This window comes from Cydia amplana, chromosome 1 (genome assembly GCF_948474715.1).
Source record: "Cydia amplana chromosome 1, ilCydAmpl1.1, whole genome shotgun sequence".
Taxonomy (NCBI): Eukaryota; Metazoa; Arthropoda; class Insecta; order Lepidoptera; family Tortricidae; genus Cydia; species Cydia amplana.
The window spans coordinates 15,891,741-15,918,701 of record NC_086069.1 but is presented as its reverse complement, the minus strand read 5'-3'; the positions used below and the strand labels follow the sequence as shown (position 1 = coordinate 15,918,701).

General features: G+C 36.2%; 2 protein-coding genes across 2 annotated transcripts; both read left to right on the top strand.

Moving 5' to 3' along the window:
- Positions 1–2,541: 2,541 nt before the first annotated feature.
- Positions 2,542–5,663, top strand: LOC134653474 (lysozyme-like). The gene is made up of 3 exons (XM_063508844.1): positions 2,542–2,701; positions 5,302–5,460; positions 5,533–5,663. The coding sequence occupies exons 1-3, from the start codon at positions 2,575–2,577 to the stop codon at positions 5,661–5,663; spliced, it is 417 nt and encodes a 138-aa protein (XP_063364914.1). The 5' UTR covers positions 2,542–2,574.
- Positions 5,664–22,452: 16,789 nt separating this feature from the next.
- On the top strand, positions 22,453–24,415 carry LOC134653468 (lysozyme-like). Its single transcript, XM_063508836.1, has 3 exons — positions 22,453–22,632; positions 23,261–23,419; positions 24,279–24,415. Exons 1-3 carry the CDS (start codon positions 22,512–22,514, stop codon positions 24,410–24,412), a joined length of 414 nt encoding a protein of 137 aa, XP_063364906.1. The 5' UTR covers positions 22,453–22,511; the 3' UTR covers positions 24,413–24,415.
- Positions 24,416–26,961: the final 2,546 nt, after the last annotated feature.

Here is a 26,961-nt window from a genome sequence, read left to right as displayed (position 1 = left end):
CGTGTAAAATTTTTAGCACATGAAGATTGACGCGACGTCATGGTCGACAAATCATCAAAATGAATCTTAGGCATTATTTTGGGTGTTCTTCGCCAAATAATCTGGTTCGGCCATTCGGCGTCACCTAAGTAACCTAAGTTCATTTCCGGCCGGATATTCTTACTGTACCTACAGTCTCCTGCAATAATATGTTACTCTTCGAAGGCAGCAAAAATATCTGACACGATCTTATGTAGACCCATAAGAGCGTGTCACATATAGAGTAGGTATAACATGGTGTCTGTACCTACGACATCCATGGACAACTCCATGCATAAGGTACAGTGGCAGGCGAGTCTTCTTGTGTTGTATGTCGTTTGCCACCATAAGGCACACGTATGCGCAATGCGTCTCAGACACTTCGGGGCTTCGGATTTTCCTTAAAAGTGTGAAACATTGTCGACGGTTACTTGTGATTCATTTCTCCATTCTATGTTTTATTTACCCATGACTGTAGATAATAATTACCTACTCTTGAAAACGCATTTTCTTACGGAAATTTTAAGGAATATTTTTACCTTCCTCAAACTGCACTTAAAGCATCATTATCATCGCTATTGCATTGAAATAAACGATATGCGCGTAGGTACGTTATGGAATACCGATTGGTTTTTCTTGTTGGAAAAATCATTTATAAGAAAATGTGGCGAAACTTTGGAATTTCCCCATAGAAGTCATGAGGTAGGTATTTTGCTTTTAAGTTGACTTCGACCTCTCTATTATAAGTTGATGGCTAGATTTGAAATATTGTTTTAAGTACCTATCTAGGTAACTTAAATTTCGGTGGTAGGTCCGCTTAGGTCGCTTAGGTAGTAGTAGAAGCCCACGATGCCAAATTAAATGTATGTATTAAATGTTCTTTGTGTTTTATGTTCTTGTTTGTATTTGAGCGTTGGGATTTCAAATTTGTATAGGTACCTTAGTAAGTACCTATACAAATTTGAAGTGTTTGCACTCACGCAATGAGGGTTCCGTATCATATACATTTTTAGGATTCTGTAGGTACCTCTAATCTAAAGGAAAAAAAACGGAACCCTTAATGCATAATATATGTAATCTCTCTGATCGCCGTCTGTCACAGTCAATTAAATTGGCTCCGAAACTATTGGACCGATTAATTTGAAATTTGGTACTTACACAATGGACCTTACTTATGATGTAAGACGGTGATCCAAGTAGGTACATGTGCGTAAGAATGAATTTTAAACACCTACATTTTTTTAAGTAATTTCAAAATAAATAGTTTTGAGGTAAGTGAGTAAAATCATTTAATAAAGAATCACTTTCTTTTCGAGTCAGACAATGGTTGGCATGGTAGACAATCTTACAGGTAAGTATGGTACCTTTTCAGCGTTTTTCTTAAAAAGTAAAATTAATACCTATAGCGCAAGGTCGATCGCTATTTATAAATAAAAGAGATATAAGTAATACATTTTATCTTTCTAGGTCAAGGGCAATAAATACTTATTAGTTATTATAATTAGTAAATCAGGCTAATGTGCAGGCTAATGAACTAAATTCCGTAACAACGACGAATTTTTTATTACGGTTTACTGGAATTTTTATGAACAATAGACCAACTAAATACAGGTGCAATTAATTATTAATAATATCGCTCACACTCGAATTTTAAGCTGTCTATCTAGAATTACCGTTAAGCTGCTCAGAGGGCCTAGCTAAGATGCCAATCGCTCGTGCCGTAGCGATCGAAACAGTAATCTCTCTCTATCACTCTTCCATATTAGTGCGACAGAGAGACATTAGCGTTTCGTTTGCTACGGGACAAACGATTGGCATCATGGCTATATAGGCACCCTGATTATGGCGACCGTACGTACAACCTTACTGAGTTAGGCTCGCAAAAATTGCTTGAAAAGTGGTACTTATATACGACAGTCTACATTTATTCATAAATAGGTATATTTCATAAGAAGGTACCTAAATCTTATGAAATAAAAGTAGGTAGGTGTACTTACCTACAGTCTACAGTCGGCGATAAAAGCTTTTATCGAATATGCCAAATATACCTATTTGTTTCTTGTATAATATTTTATTAACCAATTTTCAGACTGGATAAATAAGAAATGTTCAGAACTTTCTAGCAACACGTACCCGCAACAATATGTTGCTCTTCGAAGGCTGGAAGAATATGTGACACGCTCGTATGGCTCTACAAATAAAGATCGTGTCAGATATTTTTGCAGCCTTCGTTGTGTAATAACATATATTATTTCAGGTGACTGTACATACAAAAATATTAATTTACCTGATTACTTCTGAAAAAACAAAACACTTGCATCATTAACACGTCTCTCTTTTGTTTATTGATTGAATCACTCTACGTCATGGCATTTTAGACGCTGCGACATCCTCAGGGCTTACCGACTATGTTTCACCTCGAGATAATAATTCTACAGGGAAACTAAATAACCCTATATAAAGTGTGTGCCATCGTCGTTTCAAGCACATTATCAACAAACGCTGCAAGGAGCTAGTTACTTACCTTCCATTGAACTCTGTGTGGTAAAGCCAAAGATGGGTAAACGCGTCCTTGTAGTGTTAGCGGCGTTGGTGGTGTTGGCGGCAGCGAAGCAGTTCGAGAAGTGCGAGTTGGTGCGCGAGCTGAGGAAGCAAGGCTTCCCCGAACCCCAGATGAGAAACTGTAAGTACAGTCACCAGCACAAACATATGACTGTGGGCAGCCGTGCAAAAATATCTGATGCTCCATTGGAGGCATAAGTATATGACGACACTACCTCGGTAAAAATATGTGATGCTTTGTGGCCGGCAAAAATATCGTTAGTCTGTATCCGCATAAATATCGGATCGGGTCGCTTAAAAATATTTGATTACTCATAAAAATCAAAATTATCTGATTACTCTCATCTGGCATAAATATCTCTCCACTGTGAAAGCAAATACATCGGATGGACGACGGACCGCCTATTATAATATCTGACACGTTGGAAAATCACAAATATGTTATCGACCTTCAAAACGAACCATACATGTTTGGTATAGAGCCGTAAATTGTATGAAGTGATTTGACAATCCACGAAAAGAGTGCAGACTTGTCATTGTATATGTCTGTCTCACATTATATTCTATCATCGATTTGACGGAATAAAATGTATATTTATTTGTAAATTTGAAGGCATTGCAATCATATCATGAATCTAGTATATAACTGGATCTGGCATGAGGGGTGGGGGAAATGACCGAACGGGATAGTCTTATGTATCATTCAGTAGGAGTAGCAGCGAAAGCGCTATTATTGTTTGTCCTTGTCACAGTCCACAAGTTGACTTCTTTATCATCCTTTTTATGTAAGAAGGAGGTTTATTAGTTTTATTACACATCTTCTATTAAAAGTCTACCTGAATTATGTCACAATCACGGATTTAGAGTTAATAAACTGGATCGAGTACATTGACCAAAAAGTGTGTCCACATGAGAAGTCAAACTAGAGCCCTGCATCTCGTTCTAATTAGGGTGACCATAAGACATCTGTATGTGGGATATTAGGATAACATGGAATATATCAGTAGGGTGTGTCATTTTCTAAATAAAGTGAAATTTTAAGTGGTCAGGTTTTTTTTTCATTTGTAGTCGGCCTCTTTCGCTCTCACTCATGGTATGTTCATAAAGGTAGGCTTCCCTTTTGTCCACTTCAGCTTTTTTTAAGTGTAAGCGTCATTGAAGATCTGTTTAGCAAATATGACGTTTTTTTAAAGTTGGTGCCTTTTTTCTATTGACGGAAATGTGTCCTACCTATAAAGAATCAATGTCATATATCAATTTGACACACCTAACAAAATATTATGTATAAATGAGAGTCTGTAATGTTTAAGGAGTTAAGCACTTTGGTTTTAAATTTTGGCAATTGAAAGGATGTTTACAAAAACAACATACCTGACTACACTGGTTGATACCTGAAACGATTAACAATGTTCTTAAAAAAGTGTCAACCGGTCTAAGCAGTTATGTTGTTTTTGTAAACATCCCTTCAATTATTCTACAACAAATCTTAAATTAAACATGCCGAAATAAAAACATAAGGTACCTATTATGTTAAACTTACTTTTACATTACCTACGTTAATAATAAGAATTCTGTGAGACCGATTCAAAACGTGCCGACATCATAGTCACCCTAATGAGTTTGACAATGTCTTGTATTTTTATAGTAAAATGTAATCATTGTGGCTTTCTTGTGAAACAATATTCCACAATTAGCGATTATTTCACTCCAACAACCTTTAACACAACATTTCTTCACAATTTTTAAGAAATTTCGCATACACGTGTTTTGAAGAAATGTCATCAAGTTGGGGATACCAATTAATATTTAAAGTTACTACAAATTCTACCATACTAACATTTAGTTTTTTTTTGCTGTGTATGCGCTTGGTTTAATCAGTTAATAATATTGGCATCATAATTATTTACAAATTACTTAAAAGATATCAGAACTGTAGTCTGAATATAGCACTAAAATTGTATAAGAAGGTAATTAAATTCAGTAGTTTATTGATATAATTTCTACCACAATGGTATCTTTTTAACATTGGCAACATGTGCGAGTGAGACACAGGGCTCGGGTTTTTCTATCTCAAGTGGACCATTTTCTCTAGTCTGGTACGAACAACTTTCTGTCTCGGTGATAAGGTTCAAATTAGTATGGCAAAAAAAGTGACAACTCGCTCCAGTTTAAAAAATATAACTTCATGGTCACAATTTAAAATTGCAAATGAAATACGTGAGACAGACATATGCAATGACAAGTCTGCACTCTTTTCGTGAATTGTCAAATCACTTCATACAATTTAAGGCTCTATTCTATCCAGGTATGGTTCGTTTTTGCCGATTGATGACATACATATTTCATAATTTCGTGTCAGATATATAGGCGGTCCGTCTGCCATCCCATGTATTTGCATTCACAGTGGAGAGATATTTATGCCAGATGAGAGTAATCACATAATTTTTATTTTTATGACTCGTCAAATATTTTTAAGCGACCCGATCCGATATTTATGCGGATACAGACTAACGATGTTTTTGCCGGCCACAAAGCATCACATATTTTTACCGAGGTAGTGTCGTCATATACTTATGCCTCCAATGGAGCATCAGATATTTTTGCATGGCTGCCCACAGTCATATATTTTCGCTGGTGACTGTACATCGTACACAGTGGTACCTATACTATGTAGGTAGCTGGTTCTGTAATAACGTTTCTGATACCACGATGTCATTACAGGGGTGTGCCTGGTGGAGAAGGAGAGCGGTTTCCGCACGGACGCGATCGGCAAGCTGAACGGCGACAGCTCCTGGGACCACGGGCTCTTCCAGGTCAACGACCGCTACTGGTGCACGCGCGACGGCCCGCCTGGCCTCGAGTGCAACGTCTCCTGCGCAGGTGAGCTAGCGTACAGTAAACATGCTTGGATATGTAGTCGATGAGCTCGGTTGTTGACGGTGTGTGTTGCAGCGCTGCGCACGGACGACATCACCGCGGCGGCGACCTGTGTGAAGAAGATCTTCGCGCGCCACGGCTTCGGTGGCTGGACGGCCTGGAAGGCGCACTGCCAGGGCGCCAAGCCCGACATTTCCAAATGCTAGGGTATAAGTTAAATTAGACTGCGTAAATCAACGTAAATCGTATCTTATCTTATCTTAAAGTATTACGTGCGCTCTTTGATGCACGTATCTACGTTTCTAAGCACTATTCATTCTATCAAGTTTTCGCATTATTTATTTCCATTTATGTACCTACCTAATATTTGTGTAACAAATAAATTACATGATTCATTTACTATCGTATTTTTAATTACTTAATTTTCTAAATGAAAGTTACTTTGACCTTAAACGTCTAGGTACCTATATTAGAAAATGGGTGCAGCCAAAGAAAAACAAGGGAATGTTAGTTGTGATTCTGCATGACGTTCCGTGTGGTTCGTGTCATACATGACATAAATATAATTGGTAGCGTTAAAGCGGAAACAGTGGCTCAACTCGAACAGTGGCTCACTCAATCTACTTAATTTCAACACTCCTCTCTCTCGGTTATTCGCTTCCCTGCTAATACAGCAGAAATATTTAAAACTAGCGACTCGCCCCGGCTTCGCACGGGTAGTTCAATGAATTTACACAAAACCTTTACAAATTATACACCAAAACCTTCCTCAAAAATCACTCTAATAATAGGTGAAAACCGCATCAAAATCCCTACAGTCGTTTTTGAGTTTATCGCGAACATAGGTACAGACAGACAGACGCGGCAGGGGACTTTGTTTTATAATACATATTTATTGATCTAACAGATTCAAATGGACGAGCAATGATTATTCTAACACGCGAGAGTGCTGTAGGTAAGTATTAGGTACAGAACGACATTTGTGCGACTGAGCCACTATTCGAGCTGAGCCACTGTTCCCGCCTTGATCCTATTGCTATTGGTAGAAAATATACCTAATCTAAAAGTAATGATCTTTAGGGATCAACGAGAGGACAAACTAAAAACATTAAAAACTGTATCGTGAAATAACGTACCGTAGAGGTACATCACATCACACACACCTTGCAACATCACATTCCTTGCGGCTTTGATAGAACGAATGCGCCTACTAAAAAAGTGACTAGCAAATTTGATTTTTGGGCCCTGTTGGGCTCGCTAAGAAAGCATAAAATTATAGGTAGGCAGGCCTATGTACTTCATTAAGTACCTACATTAACGGTAGGCTTCGCACGGGTTATACAAAACCTTAACAAATTATATACCTTCCTCAATAATCACTCTATTGATAGGTGAAAGCCGTATGAGAATCCGTTCAGTAGTTTTTGAGTTTATTGCGAACATACATACATACAGACGGACGCGGCGCGGGGACTTTGTTTTATAAAGTGTTACTACTCGTAATTACTAATGATTGAGTCGCAATATATGTAGTTCGAGACGCCTACTGTTGTTGCAATCGCTACTTTTATAAAACAAATGAACTACGAGCATAGATACACTGCAAATATTTGTGAGGCGTTCTTACGTGGAACAAGATAATGTCGCTAGTCGAGACAATACAACTGAGCTGACGACAATATCCCCTTATTAAATTGATGATGTCCATGTCGAATGAGTCAATGTTGATATTTTCAAAGGAAGACGAGACCGGGCTTTGTCGGCAACAGGTCATGCGCGCAACTCTAACAAAAGACTCAATCTTGAAACAACACCGATCTAATACAAACTCGAGTAGGACTAGAACAAAAGTTAGTATAAAGACAACAGGGTTGTCAATGCTACGGGACAATATGGATGCTTCGTCGAAGTATTATGATTATTTATGATTTATACCTACCTACCTAAACTTCCTGAATCTGAATATAAAGCAAAATCGTATAGGTATAAAAATATAAGCAATTATAGTATTTATTTTTTAAACTCGATGGGTAGGGTGACAGACAATAAGCAATCAAAATATAAACGTATGTGCGTCGCATTCAGTATGATTAAAATGAAAACCAATGATAAAGACGACCTGGCCTAGTGGGTAGTGACCCTGCCTGTGAAGCCGATGGTCCTGGGTTCGAATCGAATCTATAGTTGTTCCTGAGTCATAGATGTTTTTATTATGGATGGATGTATTACCCAGTACCTACAAAAATAGATAAATATATCAATATCACTTATATTTAAAAATACCCACTCCATAGCACCACTTATTGATAAACCGAAGAGTTCTGGGGATTAACCGCAAGACGAATTAGATATGGCGGTAGACGATATTTGAATTTCGATACTCGTGGTAGCCCCTCTTACACTCACCGAACAAAGGAACGTAGACGTGACCTGCGAACTTAAAAAATATTGAATGAAATATTTAATTGTCATCTCTGACAGATGAGTGAACCATCGACATGTTTTTTTTTATTTCATTCATTCTTTTCCCGCCCGTACCCTCCATTCTTTGCTACTTCTTGAATGAAAAATATTTGTTAAATTTACAATTTTATTTCAAAGTGCTTGGTCGTAGAAAAAGTATTGTATGCAACGTTGTACTCACGCCACTAGCCTTTTTTGACCTCTCTTAAACAACGGTTGCATAAAATACTATTAAATAAGTACGTACATTAAAATAATATATTATGTCTACTTTTCTTCTTAGCATTGAAGGACGATGTGGAGATAACCAATTTGTTTGTTGTATATATATGTACCTACTATAAGATGTGTTGGGGGAACACAACTCAAAAACTAAACAATACAAATTACAATAACAAGTAGGGAGCGATATATACATAATAGGAAATCGCGCTTGTTCTTTGAAAATACGAGTAGGTACCAATAGAACACGAAAGAGAGATAAAAAATCGGCCAAGTCAATCAATCAATTTATTTGCAATAAAACATACTTACTTAAATGCATGCAAATTTTATATGGTGCACAATAAAATCAATATAAAATATAATAAACAATCACAACAATAATAATGCAATTGAGTGCGAGTCGGACTCGCTTTCCTAGGGTTCCGTACATTAAGTTCTACTTATGCTTGTGTGATGAATCAAAGTCCTTGGTACAATCATTTACTTTTAATTTACTCCAACTACTTACTTCTACGTACACTCTTAAACAATCTTAAGTTCACAAGCAGTAACCTTCGTGCTAAATTTAGTGTTACTCGTTCCAGCGCCAAGCGAGAATGAGTCTTCCACCCCATGGTACGTTATATTTATACTTTTCTATCATTAGAATTGGCGGGTAGGAGAGAAGGGTCATTTTCGCGAGTACCGACAGATTAATTAACAAATATTCGGGGAAACACTGATCATATTTTCAATCACTACCCACTGAATGCCATTAGTTAAACCTAACTTACACTAAATAATTATAATTAATTCTCAAAATCTTATGAAATATCACACTCGGCCATCCGACTGCGTGCTACCTCCGGTGCACGATCAACAATAATATCACACTCGGCCGTGTTGCCTAATTCCTTTCCAATCCTATTTTAGATAACAGAAGTCTGTTTATACAATACCAATACTTTTCATTGTACACCTGATTACAATAAAATAATACAAAGAATTACAGCAACTCAAATAGAGGTAAACTACAAACGGTAATTTCGCTAAAAATAATTTAAACAATTATTTAATTTATTCATGGTAGCAGGTATTGCAGATGTAAATGTTACTTATTTATTCTTCAGACTAATATTAATGTTACTTAAAAAGGGATATTTAAAGACTTATTTACACTACAAACCATGAAAAGGTTCACGAAATATATGTACATTAATAATAAAAAAAAAAGAAAGAGGTCTATTAACCACACTATCGACCCCTTTACTTTACAACATCATAAATCCTCAAACGATTAGTCATTTTAGCTACATAATCATCATACTTGTGAGTTGACCAGCGCATTATCGATTGGCTGATTATGATGTTTACCTTAATTACACGTAGGATTATAGACACATTACTATCGGCAAGTACCTATAGAATAAACCCAAATTTATTGCATTGATTTTAGTACTGTAAAACACTTTTTTTCAATTAAGTTCTCTAACAAACATGGTGCGATCACCAACATTTAGCCTGATACATTAAAATAGAAATAATGAAACAAACTTTCACAGCATTTAGCAATTGACATCGATAATTAACTAATCTCTTTATATGGTCGTGATTAAATTTACTACGTTCAAATTTTAGACATAGGAACTGTTTTATGGAAATAATGTTTTAGAAGCTACGTAATTACATTAACGGCTTAATTAGGCATAATGTAATTAACAGTTGTAACTATCTAACGTTTTCTCTCTGAAATCAAATTAATTTGGTCACTTACATCATTGTAACCCTTCAAAGGTGTACGATTACAATACTAGCTACAAACTTGATGTGAGCGTGGCCTTAACTCCCGCGGTCCTTCTTCGTAAGAGTCATCAGAGAGAAGCTACCCACGTCAGCGTCTCCTGTGGTGACGACATCTGTCTTTAGGCACCTCACGCTCGGCTGTCGCAGTGTTCCGCGTCATCTGTCCACCGTCGCTGACCTCATTTTTCCCTGTAATTAAATTTCAGTGCGCTGCATGATTGGTTGTTAAAATATATTTTTTTCACCCTGCACAGCATACCAATGCTTTACCGTGTTTAAATTCAGCACTTGTACATATCTACTTATATGTACTTATAGGTACTTACTTAAATCAAACAATTTTCCTTCCCATAACATACATGTATAAACATATATTAAGGTGACGGTAGAGGTGGGTAAATTTTCAGATTCTGTCAATTTACCCCATTTCACACACAAGCGCACTTCACGCACACTACCTCACTTTACTGGGACAGGTCACTGACCCATCAAGTTTTTTTTTAAGATAGCGTTTTGAGTTTAGTGGCCTCCTTTTAGGAAAAGCGTTCCATTGAAAGAAGAAAGAGAAACAATACATTTAATCTTGCTTTCCTTGTCTGTTCATGTCACACGTGACGTATTTAAATTCTAATAATTCATTTGGTTGTTGACAATTTTCTACATTATGGCTTTGTCGAGATACGCGTTTTCTAAAGTTAAACCGAATAAAACCAGATGTCATTAAGTCAGATGTAAAATTTTATTTACTACTCTATACGACTTTTCATAAGGCTCAAAATCAATTAAATGAGAATTTAAATAAATAAAGTTCCGGCAGGGTGCAAAATTTAATTAAGGCGGACAAAATAAAATTTGAAAATATATGGAAACAGTGTTGGCTAATGTACCCCTAATATCTTTACCGATTTACTTTTATGTGGTATATTCGCCTTTTGTTTCACTATTAAATTAATACAATTAAAATAAAAAATATTATACCGGTATTCCACCGGTATTATTTCAGTGCAGAAGCGATTATCTTCGATCGTAGCCTTGATAATGTAGGTGTTGATAGTTACTTACGGCGGTAGGAGCGGCAATGAACCCCGTGCAGAGTAGAACGTGAGGTGCGTTGGGATAAGTGCATATATCTACTTATAATTCTTTGGCTGGTTGGTAACCCTCTATATTTTATTTTTTGTTTTACTGTTATTACGTTAAGGGAGTTTTAGGGAGTGAAAAAAAAATGATTTTCGTTTTATGCGCTCGCGTGATTGCCGATGGATTATAATTAGACAAAAGAACTTGTTTTCCACGCATCGAATGTAGATCCCTATGACACTTCCTCCAAGTTTTCTCCAATAATGTTTATACCGTATTTTAATTACCTACCTTAAATGTTACATTTCTAAATTTTTTTTTTGTGCTATACATACTTCAAAAAAATCGCTGGAGGCCTAGCGGTAAGAGCGTGCGAATAGCAATTCCGGCTCGTACCAATGAGTTTTTCGGAACTTATGTACGAAATATCATTTGATATTTACCAGTCGCTTTTCGGTGAAGGAAAACATCGTGAGAAAACCGGACTAATCCCAATAAGAGCCTAGTTTACCCCCTATGGGTTGGAAGGTCAGATGGCAGTCGCTTTCATAAAAATTAGTGCCCACGCCAATTTATGGGATTAATTGCCAAGCGGACCCCAGGCTCCCATGAGCCGTGTCAAAATGCCGGGACAACGTGAGGAAGATGATGATGATGTGACACATACTTCCAAAAAAATCTACAAATATTTTACGTGACAACTGCTTATAAGTAAATATTATGTAGGTACACTTATAAAGTATAAAGTAGAAAATATCTTATAGGTACATAATATAAAAACCGATCATGTACGAGTAGGATTCACTATGGGTTCCACAGTTACACATTTTTATTGCATATTTTTTGTTTAAGACCAACTCACCTATTATAGGACATAGGTCTTCCATTAATCTTTTGGCGTTGAACTATTTTTTGTATATGTATTTATGTAATACAATTCTGAGTTAGGTTATGGTACATTTTTGCTCACCTACTTATAATTATGTATTATATCTGATATGTCACATGATACCAAAAATCGCCGCAAAGTTAAAAGTTCATTTATTTACGTTACTCATCTTCGGATCACCGACTTACTACTTCCTTACTTGACATATGTGTACTAAATTTCAATTGAACTAGTCCAGTAGTTGAAAATTGGCTTTAACAAAATGGCAGACACACGAGTGATCTTATAAGGGAGATTATTTTCCTTGAGTGAATGGTATGCATTTACCCCAATGCACCTCACGTTCCACGCGGCGCGGCGTAATCTGGCCCCTATTTCACCACGGTGACAGGTACGACAAAAACATCACTGTTATTGACGCCATAGGCATCCATGGACTACAGTTACCGCTAACACTGATTTAAACTTTCACGATTTTTACACATTATTAAATTGTACAACGGAACCGCAAAACGTTCAAGCGGATAAACAAGACCAAGTGCGGGTAGTTCGAAAAACTCGCGCGGTTAGAAGATGCTGATGTCAACTTAAGCCAGTCTTCTCCGAGACCACGGGGACAACGCCGTCCTCGAAACGTCGGAGGTAAATCTTAAAACTTAGATACGCGATTAAGTCCCGTTGTACAATTTAATAATACAGTTACCGCTTACCATCGGGCGGGCCGTATTCGTGTTTGCCACCGTCATTGTACCTATTATTAAAAAAAAACTTTATTATATCGGATAAAACAGACATTTCTCTCGCGAAAAAATCTTGTGACAATTGTCACAAGATTTTTCAAAGAATTTTCGGTAAGTCTTGACAGGAAATGAGTTCTGTGTCGCAATTTCGATACAGTTGCCGTGTTTCTTGTGACAATTGTCATTAGCTTCGCAAAATAAGAATTTTTTAGTGGCAATATAATGGAGTTTATTTATTTATTAAAATGTTGGTGGCAAACAAGCACATCGCCCGTCCGATGGTAAGCGGTTACCGTAGCCTATGGAGGCCTGTGACGTCAGCAACAGTGATGTCGACAACTGTCGCACCTGTCACCGTGGTCGTGGTGAAATAGGGGCCAGTAAGTACCTAATAATCGCAGTGGTCTTAAGTGTCACAGACCCTACTGGCGCTTAAGCCCTTTATGACAATTTCTGCCTATTTTAAATTGTTCAAAAAAAAAAGAAACCGAATAATTATATCGGACTACCGAATTTTCACGAGAATCAGTTGAGAAATGTGATATGCAAAGGAGAAGAATTCGGACATACGAAAGCATTTTTGCCCAAGTTGAAACGGAGACCTTCGCCAACGCTCGGTCAATGATGGTTTAGGTACAGCTAGCTGCAGAGAAAAGGTACCACCCCTGCATACAATTATCTATCTGGTCGTACCTTTTCTCTGCAGCTGACTGTACACCTATAAAAATGGTTGTCCCTGCTGTAATTTTATACCGGTACCGTACTTTGTATTTCAACCGGTATAGTTTTACCTTCAAAACGAACCGGTATTGATAAATAATAACGGTACCATACCGCTTATACCGTAAAGAAAGCATGATGCAGTCTCTGCTTTGCACAATTATTGTGTGGACAAAATTCTTATAATCACCGAAACATACATACCTACGCACATAATGTCATTGAAATAAAACATTGTTATTTTATAGTAAATTTATATAATACTCGATATATACACATAACAATAACCCGACCGCAGCGGTATTAGACTGTAAGCTTCATCTCTTGTCTCCAAATCCGCAAAAACTAGTTAGTACTAAATGCTGGTCTTGCTGTTATTTTATTCTTGAAGATTATGGCTTGTTTCTTGATTATTGAGAAAAACACGTAATCGCACACATATAGACGGAACGAACGGCAACAAAGTAGGTGTAGACACTAAGACTTTCAGGTATTAAACGAATTACGCTTCGTATTAATAGGTAAGTAATATTTAAATGAATATATAATATTCTCTAACGTAAATACAAGATTACAATTGACATCAAATGTCATTGACGTACAGAAGTCATATACTTTTTTTTAATGATGCAAAATTGATACCAGCATAATGAAAATCAATCCCAATCAGTAAAACGAGTCTTTAAACTTTTTTCATTTTAAGCGGGTTTTGAAGGAACAAGTTACTTAAATTCAATTGTAATCGTATTGTTTTAGGATAGTTTACTGCTGTTTTCGATCGTTACGACCTGTAAATAACAACAAATCAAATTTTAAATAAATTTATTTACCCTATTTTTTGAAATACAATTTATCTACTGGTATACATTTTCGTATGCGTATATGATGAAATGTCTAAATAATGTCAAAAACTAGCTACGGCGACGTACGCGTCTGCTTCGATCCAAGGCCAGCGGCCATCTGACTCGAAGAAGAATTTTGAGTGATGTCGTCAATGTATGGAAATTGTACGAAAGTTTACATTTGGGATTGAATTTCTGTGTTGTATTTGTGAGTAAAAATATAAGTAGATAATAATTTGCTAGTTTAGTTATCTAGCCTTCAAAATCACACAACAACTCAATTACTGTCAAAGACAAAACTGTAATGCGTGTTGCTCAAACGGAACTCCATATTTTGATTTTTGGATACTTTTAGTGTCGATTTGTAGAGAATTACAGCAAATAAAAAATATTATGCCGTGAAGAGCCGGTACACGGCTTCTTCGTGAACAAATTTACGTATAATTTAATGCAGTTATTAAACATTTCTTGAACAAATTGATTGCACAAAGTGAGCTCTAAATCGAAAACGTCATATACCGTCCCCTTAATCAAATTTAGCACATCATTATTGTTTGACGGTTACTCACTCTCTAATTTACACTAATTGTACCTACCTACCTATAGCGGCTATAGCATATCACCTACACAAGGAAAGTGATTCTTTAGACTCATTGATCAGACTATTTATAAACTTTTTGAACTTTTTGAACTTTTTGAACTTTTTGAACTTTTTGAACTTTTTGAACTTTTTGAACTTTTTGAACTTTTTGAACTTTTTGAACTTTTTGAACTTTTTGAACTTTTTGAACTTTTTGAACTTTTTGAACTTTTTGAACTTTTTGAACTTTTTGAACTTTTTGAACTTTTTGAACTTTTTGAACTTTTTGAACTTTTAACTTTTTACTCTTTTTACTCTTTTTACTCTTTGAACTCTTTGAACTCTTTGAACTCTTTGAACTCTTTGCACTCTTTGAACTCTTTGAACTCTTTGAACTCTTTGAACTCTTTGAACTCTTTGAACTCTTTGAACTCTTTGAACTCTTAAACCTTTAAACAACTATTTAAAACTCTTTAAACTAAGCTCGTACAAAATACTACATCCGTGGACTCTGGCAGCACACCTACATGTCCGCACTCATAACAGCACATCTACATGGCTGTAGACTTTCTAGCTGCGCACTACATGACCGCACTCATAAACAGCACATCTACATGGCTGTAGACTTTCTAGCAGCACACTGCATGGCCGCACTCTTTAAAACCTTTAAACTCAACTCAAAACTCTTTAAACTTTAAAACCTTTAAACTCAACTCAAAACTCTTTAAACTTTAAAATCATTAAATTAAACTAAACTTTAAAATCATTAAATTAAACTAAACTTTAAAATCATTAAACTCAAAATCTTTAAACTCAAAACTCTTTAAAATCATTAAACTAATCTTTAAACTCAATACTTTAAAATCATTAAACTAATCTTTAAACTCAACACTTTAAAATCATTAAACTAATCTTTAAACTCAACTCATTAAACTTTAAATCTTTAACTCAACTCTTTAAACTTTAAAATCTTTAACTGAACTCTTTAAACTTTAAATCTTTAACGCAACTCTGCAGCACACCTACATGTCCGCACTCATAAGCAGCACACCTACATGTCCGCACTCATAAGCAGCACACCTACATGGCTCGACATATAATCTAACTAAATAATCAAAGCGAGCACACATAATTTGGCTCATTAGACATTGGGTCTAGCTATAACATACCACCTCCAAACCTACATGGTACCAGTAACATATTGGTCTTAGTATCCATTTGCAATGAACTCAATAACAAATCTCATGTGGTTTGTTTGTCTTGTTCCCAATGATACCTACCATACAAAACATATATATTTTTATTTTATTTATCCAAACCACTTATCATAGGATCAAGCTCTAGTGTACGCAGTATAATATTAAATATACGTAGGTAATAACGTGGCAACTAGATCGTTCTTCGCGTACTCAGGTAATGAAACATCAGGTTCACGAACAACATAGCACTTACAAGTTAACTAACTACACCATAACCACCTGCATAGGTAACTAGCCATTAAATCTGGTTTTAGGGTACCGCCTACACGATAGGTTACGATATGTTCCCATAGGTCATATATACAGACAACAGTTGTTTATCAATCAGCGCTAGAACAGGTAGCTCTATTATTTAATAAAGCTGGAGCATTAACAGACCGCGCGCGTCGTGTGCATAACCCGCCACCAACTCAATATTCTTACAGCCGGTGACCGAAACAATAAAAATTGTAAGGCAACTCAAAAATAAAAATAGTCTTGGAGTCGACGAAATGCCGCCCGTTCTTATAAAGTTAGCACAGCCACTGACAAAACTGATTAACAAGTTATTTAATCAAGGCATATTCCCGGACTTACTTAAAATATCCATTATTAAACCCATATTTACAAACGGTGACGTAATCAATCCAAACCAATATCGTCCTATCGCACTCTTACCCGACCTTATCTTAATAAATCGAGTCTAAGACAACTTTTTCGTAAAGTGCAGCATTTTATCGTTTACCTTTTTTTATCAATACATACAGAACATCTAGACAACAGAACACATAATTTAGGATTTTTGCTAGCCATGACATAAGCGTATAAAAAAGTATCACACGAAATCTTACTCTGTAGATTGTACGGGATGGGAATACGCGGCACTGCGTATAATTGGTTCAAACCAAATCGTACCTCGGAAACCGTAAGCAATGCGTCCAAGTAGACCACGTTGATAAGGAGGAATTAAAAACTGTGACATCAAAATCGCGTCATATTTTTTGCTTAATACCTACTTCAGGGAAGCGTTGGTGGATGCCTACTATTTCTGACATATACCTGTTAAAGACCTGCCAAAAATACTTAACACAGACACAACCTGCGTTATGTTTGCTGACAAAGCCTCTCCATTGTTTAGTAGCAATAACAACTCCGAATGTAGGTCACAACTTCAGAACATTTTTAGTTCCGTACCGAAATGCGTCGGTGAACATAACATAGAAATGAACTTGAAAAAGACCAAAATCATATAACCCACCCACAAAAATAAACCATTGGAACTAAGTTAGACACTGCATCATGTAATATTGAAGAGGTCGCGTATTCAATTTGTTAAGTATAGCCATAGATGTGGGCATGAATTAGAAGATCCATATACAAAATATTAAAACGAAAATGTGGAAATTTGTATATGCTTAACATACAAAGAAAGAATACACTTCGAGTATGCATTATCTGCATACTACGCGTGCACATGGCTTCGGTACGCTGTAGTTCTTTGTGGTGATAGTGTCGAGGCTGAACAACTTTCTATAATGCAGAAAAAGAGTATTCTAATTATGACGAATGTGCGTAAAGCAGATAGCTGCCGTCCGTACCTTGTTCGTTACAAACTATTAACACTGCCCTGCATCTATATTTTGTTTGCAAGCTGCTCTTCTTGTTCGCGAAAACCAATCATTGATAACTATCTATCACGAACTTGCAATTGTGTAGAAATGGTCCACATTACACATGTATCTTAATAACTAATAAAATTCCATACCTAATTAAGCAACAGAACCTCCATGCGATCTAGAAAACTAAATTACAAAAGTGATAACTAGATAATTGTTACATATTTACCGTAACTTCTTTTTAAAATGTGTTTTTCAATTAAAAGACACATCCAGATAACTATAATCTTTAAAAAACATTTTGTAATGTATGTGACATGAACTTTCTTGTAATTGTATCATATCTTAATGTATTACTAATTTAGGAAACTTTATAGATTTGTTAGTACGCATGATGATTAATTAATTCTATTTTATAATGACGTCATAGATTGATTTACTGAACTGTATCCCAGGACGTCATGGACAGACCTGCTGATCTGTATGCAACACCTTAATTATAATAAAATGTATGTACATGACTTAACAATCAATAACTGAAATGGATATTTCCACGCAATACTTTATCAAGGTGTCGATCTTTGGGGTACAGCTGCTGATCGCGATAGACTGCTCAGAATGCAAAAACGTGCCCTTTGTATAATTGATGGCAAACCCACTGCCTATCCTGCACAATCAAGTGCTTACTGTATGTTTGTCAGAACAAATATACACTTGTACAAGTGTAGTGCATCTAACCGTAGTCGCCCAGCTCGCAGGTTGCCTGTCCTGCTCGCTCCTAAATACCGGCTCACGAAGTCGCGTAAGTTGTTCAAGATCATGAACCAACAATTTATAATTCAGTGCCGACTGGCATAAAGGAATCAAAAGTGACAACAATTCAACAAAAACTGAAATCATTACTTCTAGAACACGATTATTACTCAATTGACGAATTTATATTATCTATGCAAAACGATCACTGATTCCATATTGAATGGGGTTCGAAGTCCTAAGGGTTGCCTCCCATTATTAATTACTTAATTACCTACTATCTCATTTTAACTTAAATTGGATGACAATGCAAAATGTATTTATTTTACCAATAAAAATCTGTATAACAAAGACATTAGGGTCTGACTATGGTACATCACACATGGTGACTAACTTCATGCTAACTACACTATTACCGATTTGTTGCTATCCAACCACCTACATGGCACTCATACATAGGTACTAATGACAACGTGTCAGCATTTATTCATTTCAGAAACCAAAGGCGTTATCATGTATGGCTTTACTTATTAGATTATTTAGCTCATACTATGTAAATAGATTAAGTTCAGTATTCGAAAGTCACGTAAGTATATAATATACATCATGTAAACACTTTCAATTTAACGACGGCATAACAACCGAGCACTTCTGTATATTTCTTCACAATATGGGTTATTTAAATTTAAAACCACTCTGTTAAATAATACTTCCTTTAATGACACTAAAGTTACTTGCCTATAACCGTACACGTACAATTATACATGTTTGTATCTTGATTGCTAACGGATTCATTAAATATTTATCCAAATCGTATTCATCGTATTCAATTTTACTATAATCGCGATCACGTATCATCGTATATGCCTATGCTCGGCAAAACATCGACATTACACAAATAAATAACCTACTACTACACTGTACACACGAATTAGTATTATTGTTTTATTTTTTCTGTTTGACTTATGTATAGCTGTGTGTTTTATTATTTCTGTTTTATGTATTGTTGCGATCTCTGTGTTTTTAAAAATTGTATTTGCATGCATTTCTGTGTTTTTTATGCAAATAAATGATGAATATGAATATGAATATGAATTGTAAGTAAGTATTCAAATTCTAAGACACTTGTAACCACGGTCTTATCTTATAACATGGATCTTGTAAAAAAATAAAGTTCCCTCGCTCAATGCCTGTATCGATTTTGATTACCAGCAGAATTCTAAATTATGTAATAAGTCTGCATTTGTTACTTTAACTTGACCATGATCGCGTATCTACACATTCTTAATTAGGTTTTGAAATTACAAGCATTACAACTTAAAACTTACTACCATAACGTCCGAGTATATAAAACATGTATATATATATATATACTAGGTACTCACACGTTCTAGTCCTTTTGTGGGCGCCGTTGACCGCCGCTTCTGACTTGTGATGAATCAAAGTCCTTGGTACAATCATTTACTTTTAATTTACTCCAACTACTTACTTCTACGTACACTCTTAAACAATCTTAAGTTCACAAGCAGTAACCTTCGTGCTAAATTTAGTGTTACTCGTTCCAGCGCCAAGCGAGAATGAGTCTTCCACCCCATGGTACGTTATATTTATACTTTTCTATCATTAGAATTGGCGGGTAGGAGAGAAGGGTCATTTTCGCGAGTACCGACAGATTAATTAACAAATATTCGGGTAAACACTGATCATATTTTCAATCACTACCCACTGAATGCCATTAGTTAAACCTAACTTACACTAAATAATTATAATTAATTCTCAAAATCTTATGAAATATCACACTTGACTGCACATTTCTAATAGGTTTTTCCTGTCAGCTATAGGGTAGGTTAAATAAATAACTATTTTGTGTATTTATTTCTAAATTTTAGAACCAGTACCGCACGAGTGATCCTATAAGGTTCCGTTTTTTCCTTTTGAGGTACGGTAACCCTAAAAACGAACTCAACCTGTGATGAAAAATGGGTAAGTACAAGATAACTGTGACGTTATCTATGAAAAGGGACCTTATTGTCGATGGCGCTTAGGCCATTATTAACGATGATCCGATGATGCCACGCGACGCGCGACACTGTGCAGCGAATGCGCCATCGATAATAAGGTCCCTTTTCATATATAATGCCCCAACTTGTCGAGGTGGCGTAGAATGTTTTTAAGATTACCAAAATACGATGATACGTACTAACTCGTAGGTACTACTTACCTATATTTTTTATATTTTTTCACCTAATTGTACGTGTACGTAGGTGTACCAGGTACCTGTTAACAAAAACATAATTGGTAGGTAAACATAGTTGATCGGGTTGGTATTACTTATTTTGGTAAAGTCCCCCATATCATGAAACAAAGTTCGCAAGTTCAATCCTTATCATTATGTAAAGTGTGCTAGGTGAGTTATTTATGTGGTTATAAATCATTATTTATAACCACATAAATAACTGTAACTTATTCCACTAATAATAAATATTACTTTTGACAATAGGTATGGTAAAGCTAGGTATAATTTCCAATTATGAAAACATTTTAGGTGCATTAAAAAAATACTTTAGGATTTATTCCGGGTAAGTACTTATAGTTTAGTCTGCATACCTACGAAACTCGATTACGTAAATTACGTGAATTAATAGAATAAATTTGCATAGTTCTTGCATTATTTTTCATATTTTTTAAGGTTACAAAAAGTTTCGATTCTTGGTGATAGCGTCATCGAATTAGTAAAAAATAAAAAGCGGCCAAGTGCGAGTCGGACTCGCCCATGAAGGGTTCCGTATTTAAGCGATTTATGACGTATTAAAAAAAAAACTACTTACTAGATCTCGTTCAAACCAATTTTCGGTGGAAGTTTACATGGTAATGTACATCATATATTTTTTTTAGTTTTATCATTCTCTTATTTTAGAAGTTACAGGGGGGGGGGGGACACACACATTTTACCACTTTGGAAGTGTCTCTCGCGCAAACTATTCAGTTTAGAAAAAAATGATATTAGAAACCTCAATATCATTTTTGAAGACCTATCCATAGATACACGTATGGGTTTGATGAAAAAAAAATTTTTGAGTTTCAGTTCGAAGTATGGGGAACCCCAAAAATGTATTGTTTTATTTTTCTATTTTTGTGTGAAAATCTTAATGCGGTTCACAGAATACATCTACTTACCAAGTTTCAACAGTATAGTTCTTATAGTTTCGGAGAAAAGTGGCTGTGACATACGGACGGACAGACAGACGGACAGACGGACAGATGGACAGACAGACAGACAGACATGACGAATCTATAAGGGTTCCGTTTTTTGCCATTTGGCTACGGAACCCTAAAAACCCGTTCTTAATAGGTAACTGTACCTGTAAGCTTCGTACATAGCATAGGTCAACTTAATTATCTTAACTTTAGGTATAATGTATGCATTACGTCAAAGTACCAAAACTCTCTTAGTTAAGCTGTAATATTCCTTAGTATTTTTTTATAAAGCGATGCTTCTTTTAAATTTAATTACTATTTATTATTTATTTTCCTTCTTAGGCTAGGTCATTTATAATATGAATGAATTTAATTTATTATATTTAATTACTGTTATGTTGCTCTGTCAAGTTATTAATCGCATGTGATAATTTGTAACTTGAAAAAAAAAGGTATTACAGTTATTGTTAAATATAACATTCTAGTGCTGAAGTTAGCTTAGTGGATAATCTTAAGTCAAAATTAAATTTGGCCCATCATTATCCCGATTTTAACATTGTATATCCCTCAGGGAAATGATGAAATACCCACTACGCCCACAGACTATACTATGAAGACATGTAACATGTAATGTAACGATACCATACCTAATAACATCGTCTTTATCTGTAAGTAAACCAAACCATTTCTCACACAAACTTATATTTTATTATTTTGTATGCGGGTTGCTATGTATGTTTGGAGCACACCGCTATATTGTTGTGTTGCTTGATAAGGGACACTACCGACAGGATTCCCCTATTCCATAACAGTCTTTTCAGCGCATATATATAAACTCGCTAGCTTCGCTTCCGAAGCATACTGTGATCAACCGCGGTAACTCTACGAGTACCTACTAGCAGTTTGCGTTGTACTATTTTCATATACAATGTATAAGTTTGTTGTGTTCGCTCTGATGGTGGTGGCCTGCCAGGCTAGGGAGCTGAAAAGGTGCCCGCTGGTTAGGGAGCTACGGGCCCAGGGTTTCCCTGAGAACAAGTTGAGAGATTGTAAGTTTTTAAATGTTCCTTTATTATTTACTTTATTATAGTGACAAAGTAACACATTTATTTAATAATCGATATTAACTAGCAGCACCAAAACGAGATCGATCTCAACACAACTTCTTTCCCACTCTTCTTAAATTTAAGTAGTCTTAATTTAAATTTTAGCTAAGTGTAGAATAAAAGCAACCTGTATTTTCAGTGATATTAAGTATCCTAAATCCCCCAAACAACGACACGACTTAAGGGGCCCACTGATTAACAGTCCGCCGGACGGTATCGGCCTGTCAGTTAAAATAAAAAGTTGACAGTTCCGAACAACTGACAGGCCGATACCGTCCGGCGGACTGTTAATCAGTGGGTCCCTTTAGATAGTTGCAAAACTTTAACTTATGTAAGTTAGCGTCCGATCAAGCTGAAACTTGACATACTACCTACATTACTTTGCAATGAAACCATCGAATTAGGCTCATGAAGTCATGATAATCATCAAAGTTTTCTTTTACAAATTTCGGTTGGTTCGAAATCCTACAACAGCATAATTATTATATTATGCATCGGACCATGAACTGCGTTATCACCTACCTATGCAGCAGTAGGTACGAGTATGTCATATTACTTTTGCGTGTTTCAGGGGTGTGCCTGGTGGAAAACGAAAGCCACGGGCGCACCGACGCCAAGGGCACGGTGAACAAGAACGGGTCGCGCGACTACGGGCTGTTCCAGATCAACGACAAGTACTGGTGCAGCAACACCTCCACTCCTGGCAAGGACTGCCACGTCACGTGTGCTGGTAAGGGCTTACGAGGATAACACAACAGTCGAATAAGGCTGCGATTCCACCAGAGATGTGCGAGGATGCGTTGCGAGGGACTGAGCATTACTGCTGAGCTTAACACAAAGGTACAGTCAAAGAATTTAATTTGCGACCCATTTCGCATCTTGTCACAGTGACAATCAATATTAAAGTCGCTAAAAACCTTATACCTACTATTGTCACTGTGACAAGGTACAATATGGATCGGAAATTAAATTCTTCGACTGTACATACTCTATTCTTGCCTGGTCAAATCGCAATAAGAGCTTCCCACAGTGAAAGTGTCACTGCAAGTTTAGTACCGTAAAATGGGGTGAGTAGGGTTCGCGGGGAGAGATGGGTTATGAATGGGGAGAGAAGGGATCAAAGGGGGGTGAGATGGAATTTTAAGGCTACTGCTACAAAAATAATGTATTCCAATTTAAAATGGAGCTTATAATAAATACTCATAACAAAAAATTAAAAATCCAACAATCTTTCAAAATCACCTTTGTCTGAAATCCCATCTCACCCCAATTACGAGGGACTACGGGGTGAGGTGGGATTTCCTGTTTGTCGTCAAAGTTATGAAATGAAACTACCCAAAATAAAATAAAAACTAAAATACAAACGTCCGAAACACTTATTATATACACCATTCAGTTTGCATATGTAAAAATACAATGTTATCGATGTTTGAATGTCAGTTTTGCCCCTACTCACCCCATTTTACGGTAGCAAAGGACACAAGGTTTTGCCCCACGGAAGCACTTGTAAGCTTGAAGAATGCTTTAAAAAGTTTTAAAATTAGATTAAAACTTAAAATACATAATTAAAAATTAACACCTTATTGCAGACGTTATGACGGACGACATCACGAAAGCCTCAACGTGCGCGAAGAAGATTTTCAAACGCCACGGATTCCGAGCCTGGTACGGCTGGCGAAACCATTGCGACGGGAAGCCCCTTCCTGACATCAGCTCCTGCTAACTCATATACTTAGTACGCACAGACTACGCATTACATGTATTTGTATTTATAAACAAATTAGAAAGATCTCTAACGAATCAGGCTGTTTAATTCATATAATTATACCGTTGTAGGTATTTGTAAATGTCACCGTAAAATTGTAATTGATCTCGCTAGTTAAATTATAAACTGACGGTACGGAGATTATAAACTATCTTAACCTAACCTACGTTAGATTGTAAACTAACGTGTTCACAATCTTACGGCCACCTTACGGCTTAACAATAGTAAAAGTAAAAGTTGCTCAGAATTACCTATTTTACCTAAATTCACCTCCTAAAAATGCCCAGAGTTGAAAAACCACCCTGTAAGTAGTTAATTGCTTAGAGAGTTTTTGAGCTTTAATGCCTACATTAGTATAGTGTGCATGTATGATGGTATTGTATCTGGATTGATTTATTTAATGGTGTCAATCCTCGCGGGATTGTTGCAATATGACGTAGAAACCCAATAAAGCTGGGATCGAGTTATGGTTTTAATTGGCCACATCGAACCCGGGGAGAAGTTAACGAGAGGGAGTCGATCTAATAGATGTTGCCCATCTATCTCCGTTTATATAGCTACGCCTATAGTAAATTGGACTACGAATACTCATGGAATTCGAGTGCTTGTAGTAGAAAAGATCAAATTGGTTTTTTGTGGTGGTAACGACTAAAACAACACGTAAAAGTTCGTTGATTAAAATCCTCTCCTTTTGATAGGTTTAAAAATTGAAGAGTTGTACATGCTACTACAGACAAATGTAAGTAATATTCGGTCGACATAAAAGTTTATAAGTGATGCTTTACCTTAGGCTAGTGAAATACCTAAGAATTGTGTGTACCTATTATTCTGCTGCAAAATTTGTTCCCCTATCGAACTTTGAAACCCTCACTGCACCCAAGACTCCTTTTTTGACTGAATTCTATATTTTGGAATCTTTTTCTTTCACGGGTCTGAATATTATCACAAAGGGTAAAGAACAACTTTGCTTTATTAACAAAACGTCTATTTCAGTTTCTATATTCTTTACTTTGTGAAGCTAATTGTTTAATGGTGTATAAGTTCAGGGGGCCTAGCCAAAATGACAATCGTAAATAGAAATGCCAATCGAAACTTAAATAATGTTCCGGTACATTTTTTATTTTAATTTGCATACAAATTTCTATGCAGGGGTGGTACCTTTTCTCTGCAGCTGACTTTACCTAATGGTAGTTGGTAGGTAGGTTAGTTGATATAGCTGTTAAATATAGGTACTTTACCTATAGGTAAGGCAAGTCTACAAGTTTCAAGTAGCTCCGGAAATTGTACGAGTTAGCAATTGTACTTTTAGAGAACAGAAACTATTTTGAAGGTACCTTTACTACATGTACGAGGGGCGTTCAAAATATTCTCGGTATTGATATCTTACAACCTCTTCTAAAATTTCTTTCGTTACTGGCCGCTAAGGTTTATTCATTGACATTAAAAAAAAGTATAATTCGAACCGAGATGTTCTTTTGTTTTTCTGCAATTGCTGAACAAACATGAACATCATGTGGGAATTGACAACGTTAACTAAATTAGAACATCGATGCGTGATAAAATTCTTGACAAAACAGGGTAAAAATCAAAAAACCATAAAAGAGGAAATGGATTGTGTTTACCGTGAGTCTGCTCCTTCTTTATCTACCATTCAAAAGTGGTCAAGCGAGTTTAAACGTGGAAGGGAGAGTGTTGAAGACGACCCTAGACCTGGCCGGCCTGTAGTAGCTACTTCACAAGAAAATATTGATAAAGTGGAAAAACTTATATTGGAAGATGGTCGAGTGAAGGTAAAATCTATAGCACAAGTAACCAATCTCTCTATTGGTACCGTACATGATATTATCCATGACCATCTTAATATGTCAAAAGTAAGTGCAAGATGGGTTCCGCGAATGCTGACTCGGCTTCAAAAAGACATGCGTGTAGCTTGTTGTTCCGATTTTATTGACCTGTGCGGTGAAAATCCTGATGAGGTGCTGCAAAGAATAGTTACTGGAGATGAAACCTGGGTTCATCATTATGACCCAGAGAGTAAACAAGAGTCCATGCAGTGGCACATTAAGGGTTCAGCTCATCCCAAGAAGTTCAAGGTCATCCCTTCAGCTGGCAAGGTCATGGCCACGATATTTTGGGATTGTGAAGGAGTATTACTGATCGATTATAAAGAAAAAGGTGTAAATATCACAGGACAGTACTACGCTAACATTCTACGTCAATTAAAGGATGCAATCAAAGAAAAGAGGCGAGGAAAGTTAACCAAAGGTGTTATGCTTCTGCATGACAACGCCCCCGTCCATACTGCTCATATTGCCAAGGCAGCTATTGTTGAATGTGGGTTTGAAACTGTTACTCACCCACCGTATAGTCCGGACTTAGCCCCCAGCGACTTCTTTTTGTTCCCCAATCTTAAAAAGGATCTGCGTGGAAATAAATTTTCCGATGATGAAGCATTGAAGGCGGCAGTGGAGGAGCATTTTTACACCAAAGATAAAAAATATTTTTAT